The 18,579-nt window shown below is 37.2% G+C and overlaps 1 protein-coding gene across 2 annotated transcripts in view; it reads right to left on the minus strand.

The window, feature by feature from the left end:
- Positions 1-18,579, minus strand: part of EPRS1 (glutamyl-prolyl-tRNA synthetase 1) — a 72,837-nt gene that overhangs the window by 27,466 nt on the left and 26,792 nt on the right. For both annotated transcript variants that reach the window (XM_004699905.2, XM_045297939.1), the window contains 7 exons: positions 17,047-17,157; positions 13,826-13,962; positions 12,440-12,647; positions 9,872-9,984; positions 6,638-6,755; positions 3,810-4,169; positions 1,228-1,455 (listed from right to left, as the gene is read on the minus strand). In XM_004699905.2, coding sequence (XP_004699962.1) covers positions 1,228-1,455; positions 3,810-4,169; positions 6,638-6,755; positions 9,872-9,984; positions 12,440-12,647; positions 13,826-13,962; positions 17,047-17,157 — 1,275 coding nt within the window. The remainder of the gene's footprint in view (positions 1-1,227; positions 1,456-3,809; positions 4,170-6,637; positions 6,756-9,871; positions 9,985-12,439; positions 12,648-13,825; positions 13,963-17,046; positions 17,158-18,579) is intronic.

Below are 18,579 nucleotides of genomic sequence, written 5' to 3' on the forward strand. Positions count from 1 at the left end.
TCTAGACACACTTAAATTCAATGTCTAAAGCTTTATAAGCAGTTCTCCAAGTACAACTAAAGGTAGAGGTGTGCAGAGTTGGTGTAGGAAATGCTGAATGTAGCAACTAATGAAAATAAGAGGAAGACTATGATAAACAGGACAAAACTGTGCAAAAGAGGTAGTAGAAAATAGAACACGATCTATAACTGCACTGCCTACACAGTAGTCCTCAATCATATGTGGCTACTTATATTTGAATTAATTGAAAGTAAAATTTTTTATTCAGTTCTTCAGTCACCAGTGCCACATTTCAATTGTGCAGCAGCCACAACTGACTACTGACTACTGTGTTGCACAATGCTGTTCGACAAGTGTTTCCACCATCATAGAAAGTCCCACTGGATAGTGCTGGCCTATAGCTTGTTTTCTACAGGAATCTAAGTTAAGAGCCAATACATGTTACACTGTTTTCACAACTACAAAGCTGAAGTGTAATCAAGTTTCTATATAATGGATTAAATCTCAAATCACGCCACCGGTAAGTTTGTCAGACTGTGGTGGCTTATGTGATGCAGATACTAGAAGCTATGTCACCTGTATTTCAAACATTAGCAGGGACAGTTACAATGGACAGGTTTCAACATGGTTTCTGACTAAGACTGACTCAGAAAGACGACCTGACAATCGATCTATTTCCAAAAATCAGCTCATAAAAGCCCGATGGATCAGAAGAAAATATTCTGACTGGACACTCTGTGAAGATGGCACAGGATTGGGCAATATTTTTTTATACTTTAGTTACCATAAGTCAAAGTCACCTTGACAGGTCCTAACAAGAAATGATACCTTACTGCTTTCCACTCATAGGAATCTGTATTTTAAAAAAATCTTATTTCTAAAAGGGTAATAGAACTAGCACAAGTGACACCAGAGCTCAAAATAAACTGTGTCATTTGCAATCAACACAACATCAGGAATATTATTCCAGCTATAAGTATGTCCTGAGACTACCGGGAACTTAGAGACACAAGACAAACAGACAACTTAAACAGACTGCTTAAATGCTATGTCTCAAAAATGACAGTGTCCATGGGAACATCCGGCCACATTCTGAAGAATGAAAGGATCAACAATGGTTTCTTTTTTGTATGATTCAGATTCAATGGGTAAAAGAGTGCTCTAGGCAAAGAAAATAGCTTGCTACATAAAAGACAAAAATACACACACAGAGACTATCACACTCACCTTAGGGGCTTTTTCGCCTTTCAGTTTTCGAACTACTTCTCCTTGAGAAGCTACTTGGTCAAAAAGTCCTTTGGCCTCCGGTGTTTCGGGACCACTGGGTTCAGAACTGCTTTCTGAGGCCGAGTTTTGCGACAAGGCAGGCTGTCCTGGTACGTACTCTTTTCCAGTTGTTTCTTTATACTGAGCTTTCAGAGAGAGTAAGCATTCTACAGCTTCAGTCACTTTAGCCTGAGATAAAAGGGTGGGTGGAGAGGAATAAATAATATTTAATTCTTTATTTCTAAAAAACCTTTGATTATCACCAGAGTATTCCTGTAAAGATGTCCATCATGGAGAAACGTAAGCATAAATGGATTACCCTGAAATCAGTGAAAAGCTGAAGAAAAGTTGGACACATACTACATCACATGCAATCTCCAATAGAAACCAGTTGTCCTCAAGTCCATTTCAGCTCCCGGTAACTCCATGTGCATCACAGTGGAACTACGCTCCACGGGATGGCAAGTGGCTGATTTTCAGAAGCGGACTGTCGAGACATTCTTGTGAGACACTTCTGCTTGAACTTGAACCTTCCACCTTTCAGTGTGTGCCCAAGTACATGAACTGTTACCACCACCCAAGAATTCTTTCTCTCATATGCAAATCATATTCAAACAACAAACCCACTGCCAGCGAGTGGATTCCAACTCACAGTGAGTGTCCTTATATAGGGTTTCCAAGAGTTTCATCGTTCTCCCACTAACCCTTAGTTAGCAGTCTAACACCTAAGCCACAGGGTTATCAGGGCTCCTTATACAAGCAAGCCATGTAAACAAAACAAAAAAAATCAAACTTACTATCACTGAGTCAATGCTGACTCATAGCAACCCTATAGAACAGGGTAGAACTGCTCCTTTGAGTTTCCAATACTGTAACTCATATAAGTAAGTGTAAACACGTACATACACATGCAACACACATATGCAAACAGGCAAATTAATACAGGATATTCAAGTGAACTGTCAAGTTCAAGCCCCATGTCTGTAATTTGTATGAAGCCAGAAGGATTTCTAGGCAGAACAGTGAGCAGACAATGGATTGCCAATATTTTTAAACCCCTTAGACATACAAGTACTGTTGTCCTGAGACAACAGCTCTGTTTTCCAGCTCAGAATCTTTTTTTTTTTTTAATAGAATCTATCATTTTTGACAGCACTTCGTGGACTGATTATATACAGTTAGTTACAGCACTAAGTGATCATGGTTTGGACAAAGTTTGAACAGAAATACATAATTTCATTATCAAGCATGATCTTTATCATAGAGGCAAATCTCTTTGCCTTTTACCTCCAACAAGTAAGTAATCCCGCTCCACACTAAATCCTAATATCTACTCTTTTTTTTTTTGCTTAAAGATATGAGTAAAACAAGAATAAAACTTATACTATGATCAAAATTTGGTGTCATTTGTAAGCACCTCTGAAGTGTGTGATGCAGTATAATCGCTGGGGAAATAAAAACAAACAAACAAAAAACTTTTGACAACATATTACTTAACCACAACACAACTTTTCCTCCTTTGCTAGTGAGTCTTTTGTACCAGTGGTTCTCAAAGTGTGGTCCCCAGTCCAGCAGCATCAGCATGACCTAGAAAACTTGTCAGTAATGGAAATGCCTGGGTCCCACTTATTAAAAGGAACTTGCAGAGGTGCGTGCGTGAGTATGCACGCATGCATTGGTGGGAGAGGACAACACTCTTTATTAATCTTTCATTAATATGGATGTACAATAATGCTTCTCTACCTATAGCGCCTTCCTCCACACTCTGTTCACTGGCAAAGGCTTTCTTTTACTTCAGGATTATTTTTAACATTCTTTATGGAGTGTTTCCTCTTTTCCTGTCACTAAGGAGGATTGCTACCAAGGGTTACACACTTAAACTTCTAACCTCAAGATCAGTGGTTCTCAACATTCCTAATGCCGTGACCTTTAATACAGTTCCTCATGTTATGGTGACCCCCAACCATAAAATTATTTTCATTGCTACTTCATAACTGTAATTTTGCTACTGTTATGAATCGGACGACTCCTGTGAAAGGGTCATTCAACCCCCAATGGGGTTGCGACCCAAAGGTTGAGAACCACTGCAGATCAATATTTGAGCCCACTAGCCCGTTTAAGAGAAAGACAAGGCTTTAACTGTTTGCATAAAGATTTAGTCTCCAATACCCTCAGGGAGCAGTTCTACTATGTCTTACTGGGTTGCTACAAGTTGGAATTGACTTGATAGCAGTGGGTTTTTGTTTTTGATCCCTGTCACTTATGACCGCAGACACTTGGACGCTTCTAGGTTTCCACAGAAATTAATTTACATCAAACAGGATTATTAGTGTGTAGTTTCTCCCCATCCGTCCTTCATACGGTTGTGAACTGCTTCTCTGTCCTTCAGAGCCTGGCACATGGTAGATATTAGGAATTCTTGGTTGTTAAATCACAACATCTTAAGCACACAATACGTTTTATAAGAAAACTGGATTACACTAAAGAGCTTGAATTCACGTAGTCACTTACAATGGTGACCTAACTCACTCAAATGCACTTACCTTTGGGGCTTTTTCAGCTTTCAGTTTCCGAACCACCTCCCCTTGTGCAGCAACTTCATCATAGAGAGATTTACCGTCGCGAACACTGTGTGGAGAGTTGGAAGAAGTACTGGATGAAGCAACTGCAGCAGGGGGCTTTCCAGGCTTATATTCCTGGCCAGTTTTCTCCTTATACTCAGCCTTCAAAGCCAAAAGCTGTTTTACAGCCACGTCTATATCCTCCTTTGCTGCTTTCTTGGCTTTTAACTCACGAACCACATCTCCTTGCACAGCCACTTGGTTGTAAAGGGCCATTGAATCCACAGGTGCTGCGTAGTTATTATCCAGAGAAAGTGACTGCTTTTCCTTACATGGAGTTGTCTACAGAAGTGAAAATCCAAAAGTAAGAGCTAGTTATGTAAAAAGTGTTTTGACAAAATTATAGCAAGCTCAGTTTTATGCAGTTTCAAGGTAAAAAATTAAAATTTGCATTTTTAATCTCTTTAAACGTTTACATAAATAACCCCATTTCTAAACATTGGACCTAATAATAAGAGGAGTAAACAGGCATATGGATACTTACTGGAGTGTTCTTATCATAGAATAAACCAAAAATAACCTGAATTGTTATCAGTACAGGATTAAATTATGACATATAGATCAGATCTGAGACTAAATCACTGTTCCACAACATATTAGCTTTACAACCTTGAGTGAATTACTTGAGCCTGTGATAATTGTATGTAATCATCGAGCAGGCAAAAAAATAGAAAATACTAAATCTATAGTAAATAAATCGAAACTAATAAAGGGCTTTAGTAAAATAACTGAAAAAGTGATTAATGATAAGTGTTTGATACTCTTAATATTAGCTTTTTGGAAAAGCTAAATATATTGATTACTTATAAGGCAAAAATTGTCATTAAGTAATGCATAACAATTCTGTATTTATTATTACCAAAATAAATCTAGAGGTAAGCGTGATAAAATGACTACTAAAGAGTGAATAAGGAAGTTTGATTAGTAGTTTAAAATACTGAATCCAAAGCTGATTATCTAAAATGTAAACTCTCACCTTATTCACAATTTACGAAGAGAGTAATTAAGCATGCTGCATCATGTTTTCCTTTAAAACGTTCCGTCTGCCTAGAATGCCCTCTCCTGCCTACCAAACCCTCCCAACTTTGAAATGCAGCTCATCCCATACTCCCCATGACTTTATAAAAATGGTCTTCTCCTGAATTTTTCAGAAAATCTCATCTAGATTCTTGAAGCCACATGTGTTAAGCCCCAATATTTCTTATCTCGACCTGAGAGTTCTGTCCTTGAGCTAAGAGGCACTTCAAACTCTATCAGGGTCGCATCTTACAAAAGGTTCTGAAATCAGTTTGAACAGACAGTTCCTGGGTTACAAACATCTGACTTACAAACAACTCCTGCTTGTCCTGCAATACAGGGTTTGGAATTGGCTGTGTCATGGCCAACAAAACCAAAGAGGAACAAAAAGAAATGTTTAAATTTTGAGTGATTCATCACAGTCACTGGAAGAGGGAAAATTAATCCTGTCCCACAGCAAGTCCTATAAAGCCCTCGAATGGGAGACTTAGCGGCGGCATGGTTAGCTGAATTATTGTCAGGCCCATAGAGCGGTGTCATCTTTGAAGCCCTGCTTAAGCTTATGTAAATTTTCCAACACTTTGAAATGACTGAAACCTGTTCAATATCACAGCCACCCACAAGCCTCTAGTGACAGACAAGCAAGGACTATACTGGCTGGGTATCAAACTCACTCAGGTCTTGCATATGTAAGGTGAGAATTCTACCACTGGCTCACCACTACCCTCCTAAAGGAAAATACCTATTATTTCACAGCAAAGTAAAGTATTTTAGGAATTAAATGGGAAATATTTTCTGTTTGTACTCTTTTTTCAAATAAGGTCAGTGGCATAATAGGCACGTGGCTGTTAACTAAAAAGCCACTAATTCAAGTCTACCAGCAGCTCCAGGTGAGACAGATCTACTAATCTGCTTCTAAGAAATAACAGCCTAGGAAACAGTGAGACAGTTCTACACTGTGATACATGATTGTCATGAGCCACAATTGATATAAAGGCACACAACATTTTTTCAAATGTTGTTAGCTCTAAGTATTTGGTCATGTAATTAATCTTAACTCCTTAATAAGATGAACTGTTAGAAATGTCTTTTAGATTAAGAGTTACCTTGAAAAAATAATGTTAGAAACTACGGTGCTATGTGAACTCACAAAGTCATACATGAAAGGACTTAATAAAAAACAAACTTTAAAAAGGTGAGTTGTTACTATCTTCAACCACAACTGTTAGAGAAAATAACTGTTAAGATTTACTCTAAGAGTAGAGCTACTAGGAGGGTAGGGGGAAGGCAGGGGGAAAGGGGGAACTAGTTACAATGATCAACATATAACCCCCTCCCAGGGGGACAGACAACAGAAAAGTGAGTGAAAGGAAACAGTGGTCGATATAAGACATGAAATAATTATTATCAAGGCTGATACCAAGGCTCATGTAGAAAGAAAATGTTTTGAAAATGATCATGGCAACTTATGTACAAAGGTGCTTGACACAATGGATGTAGCGTATATACTTGATTATAAGCTGGCCTGATTATCAGCCAAGGCATCTAATTTTACCACAAAACCTGCATTAAAAATGTGCTGAAAAACTCAGCTTATACACAAGTATACACGGTATGTATGGATTGTGATAAGAACTATAAGAGCCCACAATAAAATGATTTTTTTAAAAAAACGGATTACTCTAAAATAAAATGATTAGTGATTAAAGACATTTCTCTAAGTGTGTAGTTACCTCACTTTTTGTTGTTTCCACTTTGTTCTTATCCTTGGAACCAGAGGTTGGCATTTCCTTCGTATGCCCATCAGGAATGTATACCAATATGCATGGGGCTTCTCTGCAACTATATGGGCTAAAAAATTAAGTAGATTAAAAAAAAAGTCACAAAATTATCTGATTAGGAATCAAAATCCAAATCTTAGGTTAATGTAGTGGTCCTAAATCAAATAGTTCACCATTGTTATTAATGAATGATATTATCTATTGCTATTCAAATCAGATATTTTTTATGAAGTTTAAAATAATAAATACATAAATAAATATAAATATGGATGACTTTTCAATTACTTCCATGGATATGAATAGCAAACCCCAGAGCAAAGGTGCCTCTACTCTTCCTGCCACCAGAAATAGCATTAGTGAATGCTAAGGGTCTCACTAGGAGGCCCTGGGGGTGGAGGCACAAATGATAAGCATACAATTATTAGCTGAATGAGTAGTTGTAAAATCCACCAGCGGGGCTTGGACGATGGGTATGGCTTGGACGATGAACTGCTCCATAGCCTTGAAAGCCCTATGGCACTGATGCACTCTGCATACAAGGGGTCCCCCCAAATTGGGACCACATTGCTTATGGACTTATAAGGAATGCATTTACTTACCACGCCTCCGCTGCCTATGTGTGCCATTCCATTAATTCTGACACCTAGCGACCCTAAAGGGCAGAAGTACAACTCCTTCATGGGCTTCCACGTCTATAATCTTTTTGGAAAGGAAGCCAGATGACACAATGGTTGTGTGTTCAACTGCTAACCAAAAGACTGGCAGCTCACACCCACAAGCCACTTTACAGAAGACAGACACAGGAGTCTGCTCTAACTTGCTGCCAAGGGTTTGACTGCTTTAGAAATTGTCAACAAGCAGTTAACATCTTTAACAGAAGCAGGCGGCCACATCTTTCTCCCATGGGGCAGCTGGGAGTTCAAGTTGTCAACCTGTCAGTTGCCACCTGGGCTCTTAATTTTGGCTTCACCACCTGGGCTCCTATCTGATTACAAACAGAGGAATTTCTGATAAACACTGATTTTGTAATAACCTCCCAATTCTAACTTAGCATAGTCTACTGACTCTGACACCATTTATAACCAAAAGATTTTTGTGAACATTGTTATAAAACTATGAAATTAAAAAAATTAAGAAAAAAAACAAACAATAGGATCTTATACATCTCTACATATTTTTATAAAAACTTTATTTAGATGTAACTATCACACCAAAATAAAATCCACCCTTTAAAAGTATACAATTAAGAGCCTGTTATCGAACGGTGTAATATCAGTATATTTAATATCAGAGCTTTATTTTGGTTTTAGCTCTTACATTTAGGTCAATGAATCTTTTGAGTTGATTTTTGTTTGTGATGTGAGGTAGGAATCCAATTTTATTCTTAGCACCATTTGCTGAAAATTTCAACACTTTTATTTTACAGTAAATTTAGAAGCAATTTTGTACAAGTACTACCACTACCACAACATATTTTAATGAGGGTTTAATAAATATCAAAGAGCCCTAGTGGTATAAGGGTTACATGCTGGGCTGCTAACCACAAGGCCAGCAGTTTGAACTTCCTAGCAGTTCCAAACCAAAAAAATGGCTTTCTGTTCCCATACAGACTTGCCATCTCAGAAAACCCCACAGGGGCAGTTCTACAGGGCCACTAGGAGTAGGAAACTACTTAATGGCAGTGAGTTAGTAAGTATTAGGTATAGTGCGTTTATGTAGTATTAGGAATATGTCCTTTACATGCAACTTAAATTCTAGTGATGGGAAAAATAAAGTAACCATGTGTGATAAATATAAAGGAAGGTATCGGGTGCTATGGGAGTACCTATGCAGGCTGGAGGGGAAAGAAGGTGCTAGGCCAGCCCAGAAAGGAACCAGGTTCAAAAACACTTGATAACTTTAGAAAGCTCTGAGCGGTTGGGTGAGCCAAACTAGTGATCAGCAAGAGGTAACCTGACACAGGCATGGCTAGGCGGGTGGAGGTCATCACATGAAGACCCTTGTGGGTCTAAAGAAGTCTAGATATTACACATGAAATTTCAAGTGAAGAAATATGATTAAATTGGTATGAAAGTTCGACTCGTGGCAATGTGAAACATGAATTAAAAAGGACAAAACTAGAGGTAAGGAAATATATCTACAAACAGTTTCAGCCAACTGATGTACAAATGCAGAGCTGAAACAGGGAAGAGCAGCGGGTCCTACAAATGGAGAGACCACAGAACAAGCATGAGGGTTTACAGACTTGGATGCGGCATGAAAGGCGAATAGACAAGAAATGAGACCTAGAATTCTGGAATTCAACATACTGAGATGGGGGTACAGTATTTGAAAACATCCATCTGGAGATGTCTAGAGGGTAGTTCTACTGTCCTATAGGGTAACCATGAGTTGAAATATACTCAATGGCTATGGTTTTGATTTATTTAGAGAGGGTGGTTAAATTCACAAGTCTAGCACTTAGTGGAGTGGTCTGCACACACAGTTACAGAAGAGAAGTAATGAAAAAGTAGAGAAAAAAAGAAAACCAAAAGGGGCATGGACAGAAATTTAGACACTGAAAACTGTCCCTTTAATAATCCTATTATTTCATGGAAGATAAAGAATACTAGTATCTGTTGTTTTCTCGCTAAATATATCTACTGCCTTATTTATAGTCCTAATTAAAAAAAAAAATACCACTACCACCATTGAGTAGATGTCCTACAATGTATCTAACGAAAGTACTCATTTTCACCCAGGGATAAACTGACTTAATGAAATTTCTCCTTTATAGTTGGATAGCACAGACACGACTTAGTTTAGGATATGAATAATTTGTGTTAGTGTTCAATGCCTATTATATTGGTCCTAAAATATAAAACCAATATTCAAATTTTTATTAAATTATTTAAGTCTGAAAGATAAAAAAAATTCAACTGAATAGGGAGCTGGCAGGTGTCACACCATTTTAGTGACAGTTCACATTAAACAATACTACCATTAGCTGTGGTAGCCCTGTGGGCTTAGTCTTGGGTTGCTAACTATATGCCTGGTGGCTCAAACCAGCTACTCCATGAGAGAAAGATAAGCTTTCTGCTCCCATAAAAATTCACATGCCTGAAAACTCAGTATAGGGTAGCTATGTGTCAATGGTCATCATCGGTTTTTTAAAGTGTTTTCATTTAAAAATTCAAATTTATTTACCTGACAGGCTCATAAGGTTGGTCACATATGAAAAATCCTCTTCTCTGAAGTTGTATGATGTCACCTTTTTTCAAATCCTTAAGGCAGGGATCTCCCAACATTAATTCTTCGCGCTAGAAAGATAATACATGTCTTCAAAATCAGAATACTAACAATTGTAAAATGCAAGCTGTTATTTTAGTAGCTGAATATTCCCATTTTAAGCAGACCTAGCCAAGGGTTTACTAATTATGCACACACAGTAAAATCAGTACAGTGCAAAAAAAATTTTTTTCAGTAGCTGTTTATAGACTAGCCAGTCTCAGGGAACTTTTAAAGTAACCTGATTGGCATTCCTGCAAATATGTAATTCTCTTATTTTAAGTGTGACATACTTAAGTATCTTAAGTATGAAGCACATTCAGACCTTACTGTCAAAGCCACAGTAATTAAGCACAAGGGTCTTAGAGTCAGATTGCTGGGTTTGAATCCATTTGATTATTCACTGTTTGTCCCTTTGCTGAACATTATTATGTTTCATTATCGCTCTAGATTCAAAAGTGAAGTCATTCTCTTTCAAAAAGAGTCATTCTCTTCTTAATTTATTAATCCCATCTATACCTTTTTCTTTCAGAAACATGCTTCCTTAGAAAATCCCTCTCATTCACTTCTTCAATTAAAATGAGTTAGCCAGGTATTAATGGGAAGTCTTAATAAACAAAGTATCAAGTGTGCTGTCTGTCCTCACATTCTTTTACTCTCTACTGATACCAACCTTCTCCATACAAATATTGTCAAAGATTATAAAAAATGCCATCTAGTCTCTCTGTTAAACTCTCCTTTTGTTTTGATTCCCTTTAAATCAGTGGTTCTCAACCTTCCTAATGCCGTGACCCTTTAATACAGCTCCTCACGTTGTGGTGACCCCAACCATTAAATTATTTTCATTGCCATTTCATAACTCTAATTTTGCTACGGTTATGAACTGTAATGTAAATATCTGATATGCAGGATACTTTCCATGGTTAGAAATTGAACATAATGAAACATAAAGCATAGTGATTAATCAAAAAACAATATGTAATTATATATTGTGAAATATTCATGTGTTTTCCGACCCACAAGTTGAGAACCACTGCTTTAAATCAAGGTTCATTAAAAATACTGCTTCTATATATTGTGACTCATAACGAACCAACAGGACAGAATAAAAGTAATACTTAGAAGAATTCCAACGTAGTAATCATGTAGAGTGACAAGCAATTCACATTTGTTTCTTATTCTAGTTTGGAATCTTCATTATCATAAGATGGAATATTAAATAATTATGCCAACAAATTACGAACAAGATAAATTTTTAATTGCCATCTGAAAATCTTTTGTTGCACTCTTTCTCCATATCTCCCTATCATTTTAATGAATTACAAATCCTTCTAAAAAATGCTTCTTTTAAAATACATTACATTTTTCAAAAAATTTCATTAATTTCCCCTTTTAAAACAAGTGTTAAAATTTAAAAAAATTTTTATTCCTGTAGTCCACCATGTTAAAATTTTAAAGTCATATTTAGGCTTTTTGCTATATAGATTTCTACTCAGAAACATTAAAAATATAGAACCCCATATTTTCTTATAACACGTCTATTGTTTTGACGTGTAGGATTGTATTATTCTAAGCTGTATTTTTACAAAGAGTATAAGAAAAAAATCTAGCTTTACTTTTTCTGGATACTAATCAATTTTTCAAAAGTAAAAAATAAAATGAAATACTGCTTCTATAGCCCCTTCAATCAAGCTCCCACCCCACCTGCGCCTGTGCTCAGTGTTCGGAGTCACCAGTGGCCTCTTGGTCACCCAAACCAAAGTCTCAACTCTCTCAGTCACTCGGCGGTAACCCATGGCGGTCTTCCAAACTACACTCCGCAAACAATTTTACCCCTGTGCTTCTGTTCAACAGTGCTATAGTCTCTTTCCTTGATTCCTAGTAACTTAAACACACAGACTCCTAAATGGTACGCTCAGAACTGCTCATGAATGCTTACATGGCCTATTCAAGTGGTATCCTCCATCTATTCCAGTAGCTTCAATGACTGTATCTGTTCAGATGACTCGTCACCTACAACTTCAGTTACACCTTTCAAGCTTCAGCTCACATTTTCAGTATGTAAAATTACTACCTGTATGTCCAAGTGCAGTGCAAAATCTAACATTTCCTGAAATGGATTCATCATCTCCACCCAACCTTGTTGCCTATTTGTTGACTATTTTTGTCAGCACCATCACATTCTTCTGGCAGTATCTTTGATTCCTTTCACTTTACCATACAACATATATTTGATACTCTGACATCATATTTCACAAAGCAAATGTGGATACCGTGAGTTAATCTACTATAAATATTTCCAAATACCATATATACTTGAGGGTAAGCCAAGTTTTTCAGCACATTTTTATGCAGTTTTTGTGGTAAAATTAGGTGCCCTCAGCTGATATTTGGGTCAGCTTATACGCGAGTATATACAGTACTTCAAATTAATCTTTGAAATGCTGTAAGAAAACGTTTACACAGCAGTTTCTTTTCAAAGGCTACCTTACTGCTCTTGTTGACGTATTGCTTGAAGTCTTCATCTTTTCCTAACACTGGCTTCGTGATCAAGTGCTCGTACGTAACACAGACTGCAGGAACAGGAAGAGCACGGCCAGTCTCTGCAAGCCAGGTGATCTTAGTGGTTTTCTTGAAGTCTTTATTTTCCAAATTCAACTTGGCATCAAGAGATACAATTTTGCCATCTTTGGTTCTAGAAATAAAATGGAAAAGTATTTAAAGACAGTATACCACGCTGCCATAAATGAATTATTCAGCACTATAATATACATTGTAAATTGACATGAAAGACTTTAGAAAAAAGCTAAGGCAAAATGTATGCTTTCGATATACATCAGACATATATTGGGATTACAGGAATGATTTAGAAGAGAAATATTATCTCAGCTATCAAAATAATCAGCCACTGGACTACACACACATATACTTTATGAAGAATATGTAAATATTTATTAATTTTTAAAGTGCACTAAACTTCTGGAATCTGAAATATTAAATAATCGAGCAGCTAACATTTGAAATGTAATATAAGTGAGCAATTAAGATTTTTGAGTCAATATAAACTAATTTTAAGCATAACATTTCCCACTGATGCAATCATGATAAACCAAATATCCACTGCTGTCCAGTCACTTCTGATCATTCTGACCCTGTGCGACAGGGGAGAGCAGCCCCTTTGGATTTTCAAGGCTGTAAGTTTTTATGGGAGCAGAAAGCCTTATTTTCTCCTGGGGAGGGACTGGTGGGTTCTAACCTGACTGTGCAGTTAGCATCCCAATACACCAGTAGGGCTCCTTATAAAAATTACAGAAACTATAAAGTTCAAATATAGCATTAAACCATTAATTTAAAGTAAACTTCAGGATTAAAATTACAGGGGAGCTTCAAAAAAATTCACAAAAAAGAAATTAAAAGACAGATTTTTTTCCCCCCATGAACTTTTGAAGTCCCTCGGTATATTCTGTATATAAATCCATTCAAAAGACCACCAAGCCAAGCAATTATATAATAAGGATTTTGTAGGGTAAGAAGGGGATTTAAAGAATTATAACTATTTTCTTAGAACTCGATGTAGTAATTTGTATCATCAGATGCTAAAGACCCTGAAGTCTTATTAGTAGACAACAAGATAAATAAGAAAAAAACCTTGTGTCCAGAATTTTCTGTATCTTATGTCTGAGCAGATATTACCCAATACAACATAAATTTATTTAATGAGGGTATTTATAGATAACTCACAAAACTGGAATAAAAGGACCTATTCTGGCTCCAAGCTCATCTACCAAACAGATATGAATTAAGGCAAGAAGTAAATAAACAGAAAAGACATGTTCCTCCACAATTGTCTAAAAACAAACCAAAAATTCCTACTTGTGTATTTTGGTAATGTTGATGTTGCCCCAGTTTATAAATGTGACCATTTCGCCCTCTGACAAGGTCTCTGCATCAGCACCTTCAATCAATACTTTGGGACTATACCACACAGGCTTCAAGCCAACATCGGGGTTCTGGTTCATTAAAGAAAAAGGAGAATGTTAATTGAAACAACTTACTGTGCCTAGTAAGGAAATTTACATATTCATTTTACTCTTTCAACAAAGTTACCTAGGCCACCACACTATTAATCAGTTCAATCCTATGTTCAGGAAGTATTTCATTTTCCTCTATTTAACATAAATGTATCCCCAATGCTCTTGTAACACTGAAATAGTGCATTATTTGTTGTAAACAATCACATTGCCATTGGAGCAGAGATCATTCCAGCTCTGTGGCATAATTGTCAGTCATCTGACTGCTAAGGCTAAGAAAGTTAGATGTGATGGTTCACCTAAGATTAATTCCAACTTAAAACAATCTCTTACCGTTGTCAGAGCTTAAACTGTTATTTGCTGTGTAGTGTCCCTCCAACCAAAGGCTATCCTCAGACTCTCATACTTTTCCAACAAAAACAGAATCACTCGCAAAGAGCTCTAAGACATTACAGGGCAACATATATCACCTTAGGACAGAGAAGGGCACTGCAGACCTTTTATATTTTAGAAGAGATGTTTTCAGATCATATTCAACATGTATGGACAAATAATTGCTCTGCTTTCCAAGTATTACTTAAAGAGGAAAAAGATCTGGGGATTAAATTCCATGTTATTATTTGTTGAATTTCAGTTTGTTTGACAGGATACACTAGGTTTAAAAAATAAAAAGCATGGCTCTGAAATAAATATTAAATCGCATGGGTTGAATAAAATATTTGTTTAGTAAATGCACCAGTGCATTTGAGAAAACCCCATTTGCAATTGAAACTGATATTATATTAAGATCAGAGTAGAATAATGATAAACTAAATATAGAAAGTTTTGTGAAGAAAATGTAAATAGGGTAAGTTCCACGGATCAAATTAAGTAATCTCAGCACAATTTTAAGTGCTTATTTCTAAATCTATTAATTCTTGTTTTACAACAAGCAATACTTTATTTCATCTAAGCTATTTACATACAACTGTCATTTTAACAAATATATACCTATAAGGAGTTATATTTTCTGTTGAAATCTAAAATCATAAAGTAAACTTCACATTTATAGTAGCGGCTGTGGGTGTAGGATACACCAGCAGCTACCACTATTATCCTGGTTAAGCCCTCAGATACACATAACACAAATTCAAACCTATCAATCTCTCTCTTCCTCTCTCGTACGCACCACCACCTCAGTCTTACAAAGGCTTCCACAGGTTGAATTCAAATCTTAAAAAAAGTTTGTATTATGAAAATATACAGCTTTTCACATACTTACTCGCTTCTATGTGAGTTAATCCGTGAACAAAACTTTATATAATGATGGCATTTATACACAACTCACAAAGCTGGAATAAAAGATCGATGTTTGCTTTAAAGGAGCCCTGGTGGGGTGGTGGATTACACAAAGAGCTTGCTAACTACAAAGTCAGAAGTTCAAACCTACTAGCTGCCCTGTAAGAGAAAGATGAGGCTCCCATAAAGATTCAGTCTCAGAAACCCCTAGGGGCAGTTCTACTCTGTGCTACTGGGTCATTACAAATAGGAATCAACTTGATGGAAGTGGCTTTCATTGTTGCTCTAATATTCTTAAGCTAGCAGTCAGGATCTGTGATAATTAGGGTTATCATGTCAACTAGGCCAACAGAAACGTATGGGTGGAGTTTAATCAGGTCACAGCTTAAATGGAAGACAATGAGATAAATGGCTCTGCAAGGCCTGTCCTTGTCTCTCTTGCTCCCTGGTGATCTGACTAGCATGCTGACACTTTAGTTAGTTCTCTGCCTCAATGTGTGTGCTACACTACCAGTGGGCCAAGCCAACCCATGGACATGTTGCTAGAGCTTGGGGCTCCTTCGAGACCTGCTTTGCGACACTCCCGGTTTGTGCATTGTTTGAGCTTGAGGCTGGTGGATCCTGTCTCTGTGCTTGAGTTCCAGATCCCATCAGGGCTTGCCTTGCGAAGCTCCCGAGCTACTGGCTGTTGCTGACCCACCTACAGTCTGCTGCCTTGCCTGAGGGAAGGCTCAGCTGTTTGTTTCCTTGACCATGGGAGTTGAAGGACTTCCTGTATATTAACTGTTCCACGAAAGTGAGTTGAACTGAGTCCTCTACTGCTGTGTGGACTAATTAGTTGTTAGATCCCTTTTTGTTGTATAAACCTGTCCTCTTAAATATATATAATTATAATGTCCTGGTTTTGTTTCTCTAGAGAACCCTAACACACTACCCAAGATGGTAACCATGGCTGAACTAAGAAAAGTGCTTTGTGCTACTATGTTTAAGATCCACATTCTTAATGCCATTATGACCTCGCTCTAATGACCTCCCTCATTCAGATGATGTATCTGCGTCGTTGTGTTGTCTGCCCCTTTTACAATTAATATTCTCTTTAAGTTATGAAAAAAAATAAAGATTCACCTTAATTTAGATGGACACATTTTCACCTTAGTGCAGTGGTTCTCAACTTGTGGGTCGCAACCCCTTTGGGGGTCGAACGACCCTTTCACAGGGGTTGCCCGATTCATAACAGTAGCGAAATTACAGTTATGAAGTAGCAACGAAAATAACTTTATGGTTGGGGGTCACCACAACATGAGGAACTGTATGAAAGGGTCGCGGCATTAGGAAGGTGGAGAACCACTGCCTTAGTGAGCATGACAATGTGACACTCTGGAGTCAAGATATGATGCAATCTTAGTGAGTCTTATCATAGGTGATAATTAATGAATAACCTAGTAATAGGAAATGCACCCAAGTTTCCAATTAAGGAGGAGTGCAGAAATCCCAATACTGTTTCAGAATAACTCCAGGAATTGAGAATGTCTTATTATATACTAATATTTCTACAGAAAAGGTAATAGGCACCCAACATAATCTGAAAGTTCCACATGATGTGCTAGAATTATTACTAGAGTGTATTTCTTCAGCAACTAATACACACCAAAAAAATTTTTTTACTTCATTTGGTACCAAATCCTAATAAATAATGAATTAAAAATGACCTGAAGATCATTACTATTGCCACTAAAGCACAATTCACTTTTCTTTCTTTTAATATACCAGAAACTGTAGCCTGACCTTTGGGTGTTTGGCCACTTCTTTCATGTCCTCCTGGGCTTCAGGAATATTCACTGGGATTACTTCCTTCTTCAGTAATGCGACATAGCGAGGAGCCACTGGGTCAATCACCTGCAAGAAGTACATCTTCCTGTTACACCCTTTCAATATTTCAAAAAAACTGCAAATGTGAAATAAATAAAAGCCCAGGAATACTAACTGGTTTTCTTTGTTACTGCATTTACAAAATTCTTCAACTGTATGTTAGTCTGTCTTTTGCATTTTATTGCCAAATTTTTTAAAAAGAAAAAAATTATAAATCAACACAACGGACTAACTCAAGAGTTCCTAGATACTGCCTAAAAATGATTAATGTCAGATGTGTGTGTGGGGTGAGGAGAGATTAAAGCATAATAGAAATGTTTTTGAAATTTTTAATTTGATTCTACAAGATAAGGAAAAATTATCCTGTGGGTTTATATTTTAGTCCTACAGATAAATTTAATGTTCAATTTTGTATTGCAGGAGAAGCCCACTTTAAAAAGCCATTGTGTTTCAGTATCATTTCTGTAAGAAATACAAAGGCCACACGAATATCAAAAGCAGAAGAGCATTAGGTCACTATAATAAGGCAATTCCATAAATTAGAAATATAAACAAGAGAAAATATTTCTACTCAGCTTTAATTCCTCTCAGGCTGAGTCCGTTTTTAAGGGACCACTGTATTCCCTCCCGGTTCTTACCAGACCCAGCACCAACAGGAAATCCATAACTATAAGTAGATAAGTAAACGGTCCCTCGTGCTATACCCTCATCTAGTCTACCTCCAAAACAGCAGAAGCAAGTCCTTCAGAAGCTGATGCAGTTTTCTCACTTCAGTTTTCAATATACAGTTTTCCAAGACAATCAAACACAACAGCAGTATTTTTAAACCCTAAAGAATAAATCATTTGGCAGGTCTGTCTAAATAAGATAGGCTGGATGAACAATCTGGGGGAGAAAACAATGGGACGGGCAGTTCTGGGGGGACATGGGAGAGGGGGAGGTGGGGGGAAAGGAAGTGGTGTTAACAAACTCAGGGACAAGGGAACAAGTGATCCAAATCGATGGTGAGGAGGGTATAGGAGGCCTGAAAGGGCGTGATCAAGGGTAATGTAACCAAGAGGAATTACTGAAACCCAAATGGAGACTGAACATGATAGTGGGACAAGAGGAAAGTTAAAGGAAATAGAGGAAAGAGCTAGGAGGTAAAGGGCATTTATAGAGGTCTAAATAACGGGACAGAAATATTATCTATAGATGAGGATGGGGAAATAGATCTATGTGCATATATTTATAGGTTTAATATTAAGGTAGAAGATGGACATTGGGCCTCCACTCAAGTACTCCATCAATGTAAGAATACTTTGTTCTATTAAACTGGCATTCTATGATGCTCACCTTCCTGACACAATCGCTGAAGACAAAGCAGGTGAATAAGCAAATGTGGTGAAGAAAGCTGATGGTGCCCGGCTATCAAGATATAGCATCTGGGGTCTTAAAGGTTTGAAGGTA

Source organism: Echinops telfairi, unplaced genomic scaffold (assembly GCF_000313985.2).
Source record: "Echinops telfairi isolate 266 unplaced genomic scaffold, ASM31398v2 ScPeMD7_7424;HRSCAF=8462, whole genome shotgun sequence".
Lineage (NCBI taxonomy): Eukaryota > Metazoa > Chordata > Mammalia > Afrosoricida > Tenrecidae > Echinops > Echinops telfairi.